This window comes from Oncorhynchus nerka, linkage group LG14 (genome assembly GCF_034236695.1).
Source record: "Oncorhynchus nerka isolate Pitt River linkage group LG14, Oner_Uvic_2.0, whole genome shotgun sequence".
NCBI lineage: Eukaryota > Metazoa > Chordata > Actinopteri > Salmoniformes > Salmonidae > Oncorhynchus > Oncorhynchus nerka.
Genome location: NC_088409.1, coordinates 9,647,153 through 9,659,589, shown reverse-complemented (window position 1 = coordinate 9,659,589; position 12,437 = coordinate 9,647,153). Strand labels below are relative to the sequence as shown.

Sequence of the window (12,437 nt, the reverse complement as noted above, 5' to 3'; positions counted from 1 at the left end):
AGCTCTGCCCTGGGCCATTCAGCTATACAGTATGGAACTGGGGTAGGATAACATGTGGTTGTTCTGGGGTAAGATAACATGTGGTTGTTCTGGGGTAGGATAACATGTGGCTGTTCTGGGGTAGGATAACATGTGGTTGTTCTGGGGTAAGATAACATGTGGTTGTTCTGGGGTAGGATAACATGTGGTTGTTCTGGGGTAGGATAACATGTGGTTGTTCTGGGGTAGGATAACATGTGGTTGTTCTGGGGTAGGATAACATGTGGTTGTTCTGGGGTAGGATAACATGTGGCTGTTCAGTTCTCTGGGCTGGGGTAGGATAACATGTGGCTGTTCAGTTCTCTGGGCTGGGGTAGGATAACATGTGGCTGTTCTGTTCTCTGTTCTGGGGTAGGATAACATGTGGCTGTTCAGTTCTCTGGGCTGGGGTAGGATAACATGTGGTTGTTCTGGGGTAGGATAACATGTGGCTGTTCTGGGGTAGGATAACATGTGGCTGTTCAGTTCTCTGTTCTGGGGTAGGATAACATGTGGCTGTTCAGGGGTTGGATAACATGTGGCTGTTCTGGGGTAAGATAACATGTGGCTGTTCTGTTCTCTGTTCTGGGGTAGGATAACATGTGGTTGTTCTGGGGTAGGATAACATGTGGCTGTTCTGGGGTTGGATAACATGTGGCTGTTCAGTTCTCTGGGCTGGGGTAGGATAACATGTGGTTGTTCTGGGGTAGGATAACATGTGGTTGTTCTGGGGTAGGATAACATGTGGTTGTCCTGGGGTAGGATAACATGTGGCTGTTCTGGGGTAGGATAACATGTGGCTGTTCTGGGGTAGGATAACATGTGGCTGTTCTGGGGTAGGATAACATGTGGCTGTTCTGGGGTAGGATAACATGTGGCTGTTCTGGGGTAGGATAACATGTGGTTGTTCTGGGATAGGATAACATGTGGCTGTTCTGTTCTCTGTTCTGGGGTAGGATAACATGTGGTTGTTCTGGGGTAGGATAACATGTGGTTGTTCTGGGGTAGGATAACATGTGGCTGTTCAGTTCTCTGGGCTGGGGTAGGATAACATGTGGCTGTTCAGTTCTCTGTTCTGGGGTAGGATAACATGTGGCTGTTCAGTTCTCTGTTCTGGGGTAGGATAACATGTGGTTGTTCTGGGGTAGGATAACATGTGGTTGTTCTGGGGTAGGATAACATGTGGCTGTTCAGTTCTCTGGGCTGGGGTAGGATAACATGTGGCTGTTCAGTTCTCTGGGCTGGGGTAGGATAACATGTGGCTGTTCTGGGGTAGGATAACATGTGGCTGTTCTGGGGTAGGATAACATGTGGCTGTTCTGGGGTAGGATAACATGTGGCTGTTCTGGGGTAGGATAACATGTGGCTGTTCTGGGGTAGGATAACATGTGGCTGTTCTGGGGTAGGATAACATGTGGCTGTTCTGGGGTAGGATAACATGTGGCTGCTCAGTTCTCTGGGCTGGGGTAGGATAACATGTGGTTGTTCTGGGGTAGGATAACATGTGGCTGTTCTGGGGTTGGATAACATGTGGCTGTTCTGGGGTAAGATAACATGTGGCTGTTCTGGGGTAAGATAACATGTGGCTGTTCTGGGGTAGGATAACATGTGGCTGTTCAGTTCTCTGTTCTGGGGTAGGATAACATGTGGTTGTTCTGGGGTAGGATAACATGTGGTTGTTCTGGGGTAGGATAACATGTGGTTGTTCTGGGGTAGGATAACATGTGGCTGCTCAGTTCTCCCTTCGTTCTACACCATCCCTGAGAGGGATGCCTTTCACACACTACCCCTCATCAAATCAAATCAAAGTCTATTTGTCACGTGGCCGAATACAACAGGTGTAGTAGACCTTACAGTGAAATGCTGAATACAACAGGTGTAGTAGACCTTACAGTGAAATGCTTACTTCCAGGTTCTAACCAATAGTGCAAAGAAGGTATTAGGTGAACAATAGGTAAGTAAAGAAATAAAACAACAGTAAAAAGACAGGCTATATACAGTAGTGAGGCTATATACAGTAGAGAGGCTATATACAGTAGCGAGGCTATACAGTAGTGAGGCTATATACAGTAGCGAGGCTACATACAGTAGCGAGGCTATATACAGTAGTGAGGCTATATACAGTAGTGAGGCTACATACAGCTATATACAGTGAGGCTACATACAGTAGCGAGGCTATATACATACAGCTATATACAGTAGCGAGGCTATATACAGTAGCGAGGCTACATACATACAGCTATATACAGTAGCGAGGCTATATACAGTAGCGAGGCTATATACAGTAGCGAGGCTATATACAGTAGCGAGGCTACATACAGTAGCGAGGCTATATACAGTAGCGAGGCTACATACAGTAGTGAGGCTATATACAGTAGCGAGGCTATATACAGTAGCGAGGCTATATACAGTAGCGAGGCTACATACAGTAGCGAGGCTATATACAGTAGCGAGGCTATATACAGTAGCGAGGCTATATACAGTAGTGAGGCTATATACAGTAGCGAGGCTACATACAGACACCGGTTAGTCATGCTGATTGAGGTAGTATGTACATGTAGATATGGTTAAAGTGACTATGCATATATGATGAACAGTGAGTAGCAGTAGCGTAAAAGAGGGGTTGGTGGGTGGTGGGTGGTGGGAGCACTGGTTGGTCGGCCCAATTGAGGTAGTATGTACATGCATGTCTAGTTAAAGTGACTATGCAGATCAGATGAACAGAGAGAAGCAGCAGCATGTTGAAACATCAGGAGGTCCACTGAGGGAAAGGGAACATGTACCACTTAAACTCAAAGGAAGGTGTAAATAACAGCTTGGTTTATTGTAATGTGGGGAGGAGGTACCACTTAAACTCAAAGGAAGGTGTAAAGAACAGCTTGGTTTATTGTAATGTGGGGAGGAAGGTCCACTGAGGGAAAGGGAACATGTACCACTTAAACTCAAAGGAAGGTGTAAATAAAGCTTGGTTTATTGTAATGTAGGTCCACTTAAACTCTTAAAAAGGAAGGTGTAAATAACAGCTTGGTTTATTGTAATGTGGGGAGGAGGTCCACTGAGGGAAAGGGAACATGTACCACTTAAACTCAAAGGAAGGTGTTTAAATGGGGAGGAGGTCCACTGAGGAAAAAAGCTTGGTTTATTGTAAATAATGTGGGGAGGAGGTCCACTGAGGGAAAGGGAACATGTACCACTTAAACTCAAAGGAAGTTTATTGTAATGTAAACTGAGGAAAGGGAACATGTACCACTTAAACTCAAAGGAAGGTGTAAATAACAGCTTGGTTTATTGTAATGTGGGGAGGAGGTCCACTGAGGGAAAGGGAACATGTACCACTTAAACTCAAAGGAAGGTGTAAATAAAAAGCTTGGTTTATTGTAATGTGGGGAGGAGGTCCACTGAGGGAAAGGGAACATGTACCACTTAAACTCAAAGGAAGGTGTAAATAACAGCTTGGTTTATTGTAATGTCCACTGAGGAAAGGGGGAGGAAGGTAAATCAGCTTGGTTTATTGTAAGGGAAAGGGGGAACATGTACCACTTAAACTCAAAGGAAGGTGTAAATAACAGCTCCACTGAGGAAAGGGTTTATTGTAGGTGTAAATAAAGCTTGGTTTATTGTAATGTGGTTTATTGTAATGTGGGGAGGAGGTCCACTGAGGGAAAGGGAACATGTACCACTTAAACTCAAAGGAAGGTGTAAATAACAGCTTGGTTTATTGTAATGTGGGGAGGAGGTCCACTGAGGGAAAGGGAACATGTACCACTTAAACTCAAAGGAAGGTGTAAATAACAGCTTGGTTTATTGTAATGTGGGGAGGAGGTCCACTGAGGGAAAGGGAACATGTACCACTTAAACTCAAAGGAAGGTGTAAATAAGGAAGCTCTGAGGGAAAGGGAACATGTTTATTGTAATGTGGGGAGGAGGTCCACTGAGGGAAAGGGAACATGTATCACTTAAACTCAAAGGAAGGTGTAAATAACAGCTCGGTTTATTGTAATGTGGGGAGGAGGTCCACTGAGGGAAAGGGAACATGTATCACTTAAACTCAAAGGAAGGTGTAAATAACAGCTCGGTTTATTGTAATGTGGGGAGGAGGTCCACTGAGGGAAAGGGAACATGTATCACTTAAACTCAAAGGAAGGTGTTTAAATAACTTAAACTCAAAGGAAGGTGTAAATAACATTGCTCGGTTTATTGTAATGTGGGGAGGAGGGTCACTGAACTGCTCAAAGGAACTAAATGAGTTGGTTTATTGTAATTGGAAAGGGAGGATTCATGTATATGTGGGCTTAGCTATAGGTATAGTTAATTAGTAAATAACGTGGGTTTAGCTATAGGTATAGTTAATTAGTATACTGCACTGCTAGGAACTAGATGAGTGGGGGAGGATTAGCTATAGGTATAGTTAATTAATGTATACGTGGGCTTAGCTATAGGTATAGTGGGCTTAGCTATAGGTATAGTTAATTAGTATATACGTGGCTATAGGTACTTAGCTAGCTAGGTACAGTTAATTAATGTATACATGGGCTTAGCTATAGGTACAGTTAATTAATGTATACATGGGCTTAGCTATAGGTACAGTTACAATTAATACAGTTAATTAATATACGTGGGCTTAGCTATAGGTAGTTAATAGTGGGCTTAGCAGGTACATTAATGTATACATGGGCTTAGCTATAGGTACAGTTAATTAATGGGTACAGTATATATGTGGGCTTAGCTATAGGTACAGTTAATATATACGTGGGCTTAGCTATATACAGTTAATATATACGTGGCTTAGCTATAGGCAGTTAATAGGTACGTGGGCTTAGCAGGTACAGTTAATTAATGTATAGCTATGGTACTTAGCTATAGGTACAGTTAATTAATGTATACATGGGCTTAGCTATAGGTACAGTTAATATATAATTAGCTATAGGTACAGTGGGCTTAGCTATAGGTACAGTTAATTAATGTATACATGGGCTTAGCTATAGGTACAGTTAATTAATGTATATACGTGGGCTTAGCTATAGGTACAGTTAATTAATTAATGCTATATACAGTTAATTAATGTGGGCTTAGCTATAGGTACAGTTAATTAATGTATACATGGGCTTAGCTATAGTACAGTACTTAGTTACAGTTTAATGTATACATGGGCTTAGCTAGGTACAGGTACTTAGCTATTACAGTTAATTAATGTATACATGGGCTTAGCTATAGGTACAGTTAATTAATGTATACATGGGCTTAGCTATAGGTACAGTTAATTAATTAATATATACGTGGGCTTAGCTATAGGTACAGTTAATTAATGTTAATGGGCTTAGCTATAGGTACAGTTAATTAATGTGGGCTTAGCTATAGGTACAGTTAATTAATATATACGTGGGCTTAGCTATAGGTACAGTTAATTATGTATATACGTGGGCTTAGCTATAGGTACAGTTAATTAATGTATATATACGTGGGCTTAGCTATAGGTACAGTTAATTAATGTATACGTGGGCTTAGCTATAGGTACAGTTAATTAATATATACGTGGGCTTAGCTATAGGTACAGTTAATTAATGTATACATGGGCTTAGCTATAGGTACATTTAACTAATATATACATGGGCTTAGCTATAGGTACATGTTAATTAATATAGTTAATTAATGTATACATGGGCTTAGCTATAGGTACAGTTAATTAATGTATACATGGGCTTAGCTATAGGTACAGTTAATTAATGTGGGCTTAGCTATAGGTACAGTTAATTAATGTATACATGGGCTTAGCTATAGGTATACGTGGGCTTAGCTATAGGTACAGTTAATTAATACGTGGGCTTAGCTATAGGTACAGTTAATTAATGTATACATATAGCTATAGGTACAGTGGGCTTAGCTACAGTTAATTAAGGTACAGCTTTAAGTTAATATATACGTGGGCTTAGCTATAGGTACAGTTAATTATGTATACATGGGCTTAGCTATAGGTACAGTTAATTAACGTGGGCTTAGCTATAGGTACAGTTAATTATAGTTAAATGTGGGCTTGGGCTTAGCTATAGGTACAGTTAATTAATATATACGCTTAGGGCTTAGCTTAGCTATAGGTACAGTTAATTAATATATACATGGGCTTAGCTATAGGTACTTAGCTTAGCTATAGGTACAGTTAATTAATATATACGTGGGCTTAGCTATAGGTACAGTTAATTAATGTATATACGGGCTTAGCTATAGGTACAGGTACATTAATGTTAATTAGCTATAGGTACAGTTAATTAATGTATATAGCTATAGGTACAGTTAATTATGTAAATGGGCTTAGCTACAGGTACATTTAATAGGTACATATATATATGTATTACTTAGCTATAGGTACTTAGCTAGCTATAGGTACATTTATCAGTGAACGTGGGCTTAGCTTAGGTACAGTTGGCACTGTTAGCTATAGGTACAGTTAATTAATGTATACATGGGCTTAGCTATAGGTACAGTTAATTAAAAAAGCTATAGGTACAGTTAATAAACTATAGGTACAGTTAATTAGACCATCTTAGCAGGTACATTTAATTAATATAAGAGCTTAGCTATAGGTACAGTTAGGCAAGCTATAGGTACATTTAAAATATATACGTGGGCTTAGCTATAGGTACAGTTAATTTGTATATGTGGGCTTAGCTATAGGTACAGTTAATTAAAATGGGCTTAGCTATAGGTACAGTTAATTAATATTACGTGGGCTTAGCTATAGGTAAAAGTAGGTAATTAATTAATGTATATACGTGGGCTTAGCTATAGGTACAGTTAATTAATAATCTGGGCTTAGCTAGGTTTAATTAATTTATCTATAGGTACAGTTAATTAATGTATATACGTGGGCAGCTATAGGTACAGTTAATTTATATACGTGGGCTTAGCTATAGGTACAGTTAATTAATGTATACAGTGGGCTTAGCTATTACAGTTAATTAATTCGTGGGCTTAGCTAAGGTACATTTAATTAATATATACAGACTTAGCTATAGGTACAGTTAATTAATATATGTGGGCTTAGCTATGTACATTTAATTAATATATACGTGGGCTTAGCTATAGGTACAGTTAATCTGTCTCACACCCAGCTAGGTACCTTTATAGGTACAGTTAATTAATGTACAGTAGACTACTTCAGGTACATTTAATTAAACGTATAGGCTCAGCTAAGGTACAGTTAATTAATACAGACCTAGCTATAGGTACAGTTAATTAATATATATCCTGTGTGTCTGTGATAATATAGGTACATTTAATTTAAGGCTTACGTAAAAGGTGGAATACAACTTTAGTAAATCACGGTTTGTACCGTCTTTAAGTATCTCGTGGCCATCTTCCAGGTACATTCTCTCTTTTTAATTCAGTATATACGTGGGCTTACCTATAGGTACATTTAATTAGTATATACGTGGGCTTACCTATAGGTACATTTAATTAGTATATACGTGGGCTTAGCTATAGGTATAGTTAATTAATATATACGTGGGCTTAGCTATAGGTACAGTTAATTAATATATACGTGGGCTTAGCTATAGGTACATTTAATTAGACGTGGGCTTAGCTATAGGTACATTTAATTAGTATATCGTGGGCTTAGCTATAGGTACATTCTGAATATATATGAGCTATAGGTACAGTTAATTAGTATATACGTGGGCTTAGCTATAGGTACAGTTAATTGTTTATACGTGGGTTTAGCTATAGGTACAGTTAATTAGTGTATACGTGGGCTTAGCTATAGGTACATTTAATTAGTATATACGTGGGCTTAGCTATAGGTACATTTAATGAATATATATGTCGGCTTAGCTATAGGTACAGTTAATTAGTATATACGTGGGCTTAGCTATAGGTACAGTTAATTAGTTTATACGTGGGCTTAGCTATAGGTACAGTTAATTAGTATATACGTGGGCTTAGCTATAGGACAGTTAATTAGTATATACGTGGGCTTAGCTATAGGTACATTTAATGAATATATATGTCGGCTTAGCTAAGGTACAGTTCTGACAGATATGCATCATTTAATTTATATATATATAGATCCTATATATATATATATATGTGGGCTTAGCTATAGGTACATTTAACTAATATACATGGGCTTAGCTACAGGTACATTTAATTAATCTGTCTCACACCCAGCTTAGGTACATTTAACTAATATATACGTGGGCTTAGCTACAGGTACATTTAATTAATTTCCCCCATATATACAGTAGACATTTAACTAATATATAGGCTTAGCTAAAGGTACATTTTAATATAATGCATCAGGTACATTTAATATATCCTTAGTGTGTACATTTAATTGATATATACATATTAGTGGGCTTAGCTTTGTCATTCTAGCTCACACCCAGCTATGTAAATGTAAATATACGTGTGCTTAGCTACAGGTACATTTAATTAGTATAGACCTTAGCTACAGGTACATTTAAAGGTATAAACGTATGGGCTTAGACAGGTACATTTAATTAGACGTGGGCTTAGCTCAGGCAGATATCGTGCTTAGCTACAGGTACATTTAAACAACGTGGGCTTAGCTACAGGTACATTCTAACTACACCCTTAGCTACAGGTACATTTCCTAATATACCACTTGGGCTTAGGTACATTTAAAATATATCAGTAATGTTAGCTACAGGTACAAACTCAGTGAACCACTTGGGATGGCACTGTTAGACATGTATGTGAGGCAACACAAACTAACACTAAACCATAAGACCATCCATCTAAATCTAAAGCAAGGCAGAGAGGACAGAAAACATATATAGCTGAATTTAAGCTGAAATGGGTTTAGTTTTATTCCTTGAAAAAGTGTGTCTGGCTTGAAAATACACTGTGTTCCTTTATCTTCCTGCACACCCAGCTAGGCCTTTCCCCAGATTACAGTAGACCTTCTCCTAAAGGTCTAAACGTCTGACAGACCTGCATCAGCAGAGATCCTGTGTGTCTGTGATAATACACAAGTGTCTCTGTCTCACACCCAGCTAGGCCTTTCCCCAGATTACAGTAGACCTTCTCCTAAAGGTCTAAACGTCTGACAGACCTGCATCAGCAGAGATCCTGTGTGTCTGTGATAATACACAAGTGTCTCTGTCTGAAATCCTCCCTGATGATCCTGCAGGAGAACATTCCCCCTCTGGAACCAGAGGGACGGGAGACTTACAAGGACAGACAATTCATTCTCTCTCTCTCACACCAGCGGGCCATTTGTAACCTTTATAGAGGACAGCTCATATTTCATCACATGAGCATCGATACATAACAGCAATGCAAAATGCAACTGCTGTCCTGAACGAATGAAACTTTAAAGGCTGAAGTTACTGTACACCTGAGAGGACAGTGTTTATTCAGTGTTTCCAAACAGACTGCAGTGGCCCCACCAATAAAACAGTAGTTAACTCACCGGTCAGTTTATTAGGTACACCATCCTGTTCACGTAAACGGATCGCTCCTACAGACAGTGAGTCGTCACGTGGCTGTGGCTTGCTCTATAAAACAGTAGTTAACTCACCGGTCAGTTTATTAGGTACACCATCCTGTTCACGTATAACGGATCGCTCCTACAGACAGGGAGTCGTCACGTGGCTGTGGCTTGCTCTATAAAGCAGGCAGACAGGCATCGAGGCATTCAGTTACCCTTCTAAAACCAGTGACCTAAGCAACTTTGAGCGCGGTATGACCGTCGGCGCCAGGCGAGTCGGATCCAGTACCTCAGAAATGTCTGCATTCCTGGGCTTTTCACACACGACAACGTCTAGAGTTTACAGAGAAACGGAGCGACAAACACAAAACATCCAGTCAGCTGCAGTCCTGTAAACCAGCTGGTTGATGAGAGAGGTGGAAGGAGAAAGAGAAGAATGGTGCAAGCCAACAGGCAGGCCACAAACAGACAAATAACAGCACAGTACAACAGTGGTGTGTTGACCGGCATCTCAGAACACACATCTCGTCGCTCCCTGTCATGGATGGACTGTTGCAGCAGACGACCACACCGGGTTCCACTCCTATCAGCTAATAACAAGGAGAAGTGTCTCCAGTGGGCACATGATCACCAACACTTGAGAAGTGGAAAAACATTCTCTGGTCCGACGAATCGCGGTTTCTGTTGAGTCAAGCTGATGGCCATCAGAGTCCTGATGGTGTCAATGGTAACAGGCTGGTTGCTGTGGTGTACCGCCATCAAATCTGCAGCAATTGCGTGCCATGGCGTCAACATGGACCAACATCCCTGTGGAATGTTCCCGAAGAATTCTGGCTGTTCTGGAGGCAAAGGGTGGGGTCCGACTCGGTACTAGACGAGTGTACCTAATAAACTGACTTACAAAACTTACCGCTTTGGGGTCTTTCGAATGTAGCTGGGTGGCTGTGACTTGTTTAAATCCACCCGGGTACCTTTGGGAAAGAAACAAGACTGAAATTAGAGGAAGACAATCAACTTTACACACATAGTCAACCACATCACTTAGTCAACCACATCACTCATTACACACATAGGCTTAGTCAACCACATCACTCATTACACACATAGGCTTAGTCAACCACATCATTACACACATAGGCTTAGTCATTACACACATAGGCTTAGTCAACCACATCACTCATTACACACATAGGCTTAGTCAACCACATCACTCATTACACACATAGGCTTAGTCAACCACATCACTCTACACACATAGGCTTAGTCAACCACATCACTCATTACACACATAGGCTTAGTCAACCACATCACTCATTACACACATAGGCTTAGTCAACCACATCACTCATTACACACATAGGCTTAGTCAACCACATCACTCATTACACACATAGGCTTAGTCAACCACATCACTCATTACACACATAGGCTTAGTCAACCACATCACTCATTACACACATAGGCTTAGTCAACCACATCACATCATTACACACATAGGCTTAGTCAACCACATCACTCTACACACATAGGCTTAGTCAACCACATCTCTCTACACACATAGGCTTAGTCAACCACATCACTCATTACACACATAGGCTTAGTCAACCACATCACATTACACACATAGGCTTAGTCAACCACATCACTCATTACACACATAGGCTTAGTCAACCACATCACTCATTACACACATAGGCTTAGTCAACCCATCACTCATCACTCATCACTCATTACACACATAGGCTTAGTCAACCACATCACTCATTACACACATAGGCTTAGTCAACCACATCACTCTACACACATAGGCTTAGTCAACCACATCACTCATTACACACATAGGCTTAGTCAACCACATCACTCTACTCTACACACATAGGCTTAGTCAACCACATCACTCATTACACACATAGGCTTAGTCAACCACATCACTCATTACACACATAGGCTTAGTCAACCACATCACTCATTACACACATAGGCTTAGTCAACCACATCACTCATTACACACATAGGCTTAGTCAACCACATCACTCATTACACACATAGGCTTAGTCAACCACATCACTCATTACACACATAGGCTTAGTCAACCACATCACTCATTACACACATAGGCTTAGTCAACCACATCACTCATTACACACATAGGCTTAGTCAACCACATCACTCATTACACACATAGGCTTAGTCAACCACATCACTCACTTACACACATAGGCTTAGTCAACCACATCACTCTACACACATAGGCTTAGTCAACCACATCACTCATTACACACATAGGCTTAGTCAACCACATCACTCATTACACACATAGGCTTAGTCAACCACATCACTCATTACACACATAGGCTTAGTCAACCACATCACTCATTACACACATAGGCTTAGTCAACCACATCACTCATTACACACATAGGCTTAGTCAACCACATCACTCATTACATCACTCATAGGCTTAGTCAACCACATCACTCATTACACACATAGGCTTAGTCAACCACATCACTCATTACACACATAGGCTTAGTCAACCACATCACTCATTACACACATAGGCTTAGTCAACCACATCACTCATTACACACATAGGCTTAGTCAACCACATCACTCATTACACACATAGGCTTAGTCAACCACATCACTCATTACACACATAGGCTTAGTCAACCACATCACTCATTACACACATAGGCTTAGTCAACCACATCACTCATTACACACATAGGCTTAGTCAACCACATCACTCATTACACACATAGGCTTAGTCAACCACATCACTCATTACACACATAGGCTTAGTCAACCACATCACTCATTACACACATAGGCTTAGTCAACCACATCACTCATTACACACATAGGCTTAGTCAACCACATCACTCTACACACATAGGCTTAGTCAACCACATCACTCTACACACATAGGCTTAGTCAACCACATCACTCTACACACATAGGCTTAGTC

At 40.5% G+C, this 12,437-nt stretch overlaps 1 protein-coding gene across 1 annotated transcript in view; it reads right to left on the bottom strand.

Moving 5' to 3' along the window:
- Positions 1-12,437, bottom strand: part of mrpl13 (mitochondrial ribosomal protein L13) — a 43,408-nt gene that overhangs the window by 17,648 nt on the left and 13,323 nt on the right. The window contains exon 4 of the mRNA XM_065027326.1: positions 10,377-10,437. Coding sequence (XP_064883398.1) covers positions 10,377-10,437 — 61 coding nt within the window. The remainder of the gene's footprint in view (positions 1-10,376; positions 10,438-12,437) is intronic.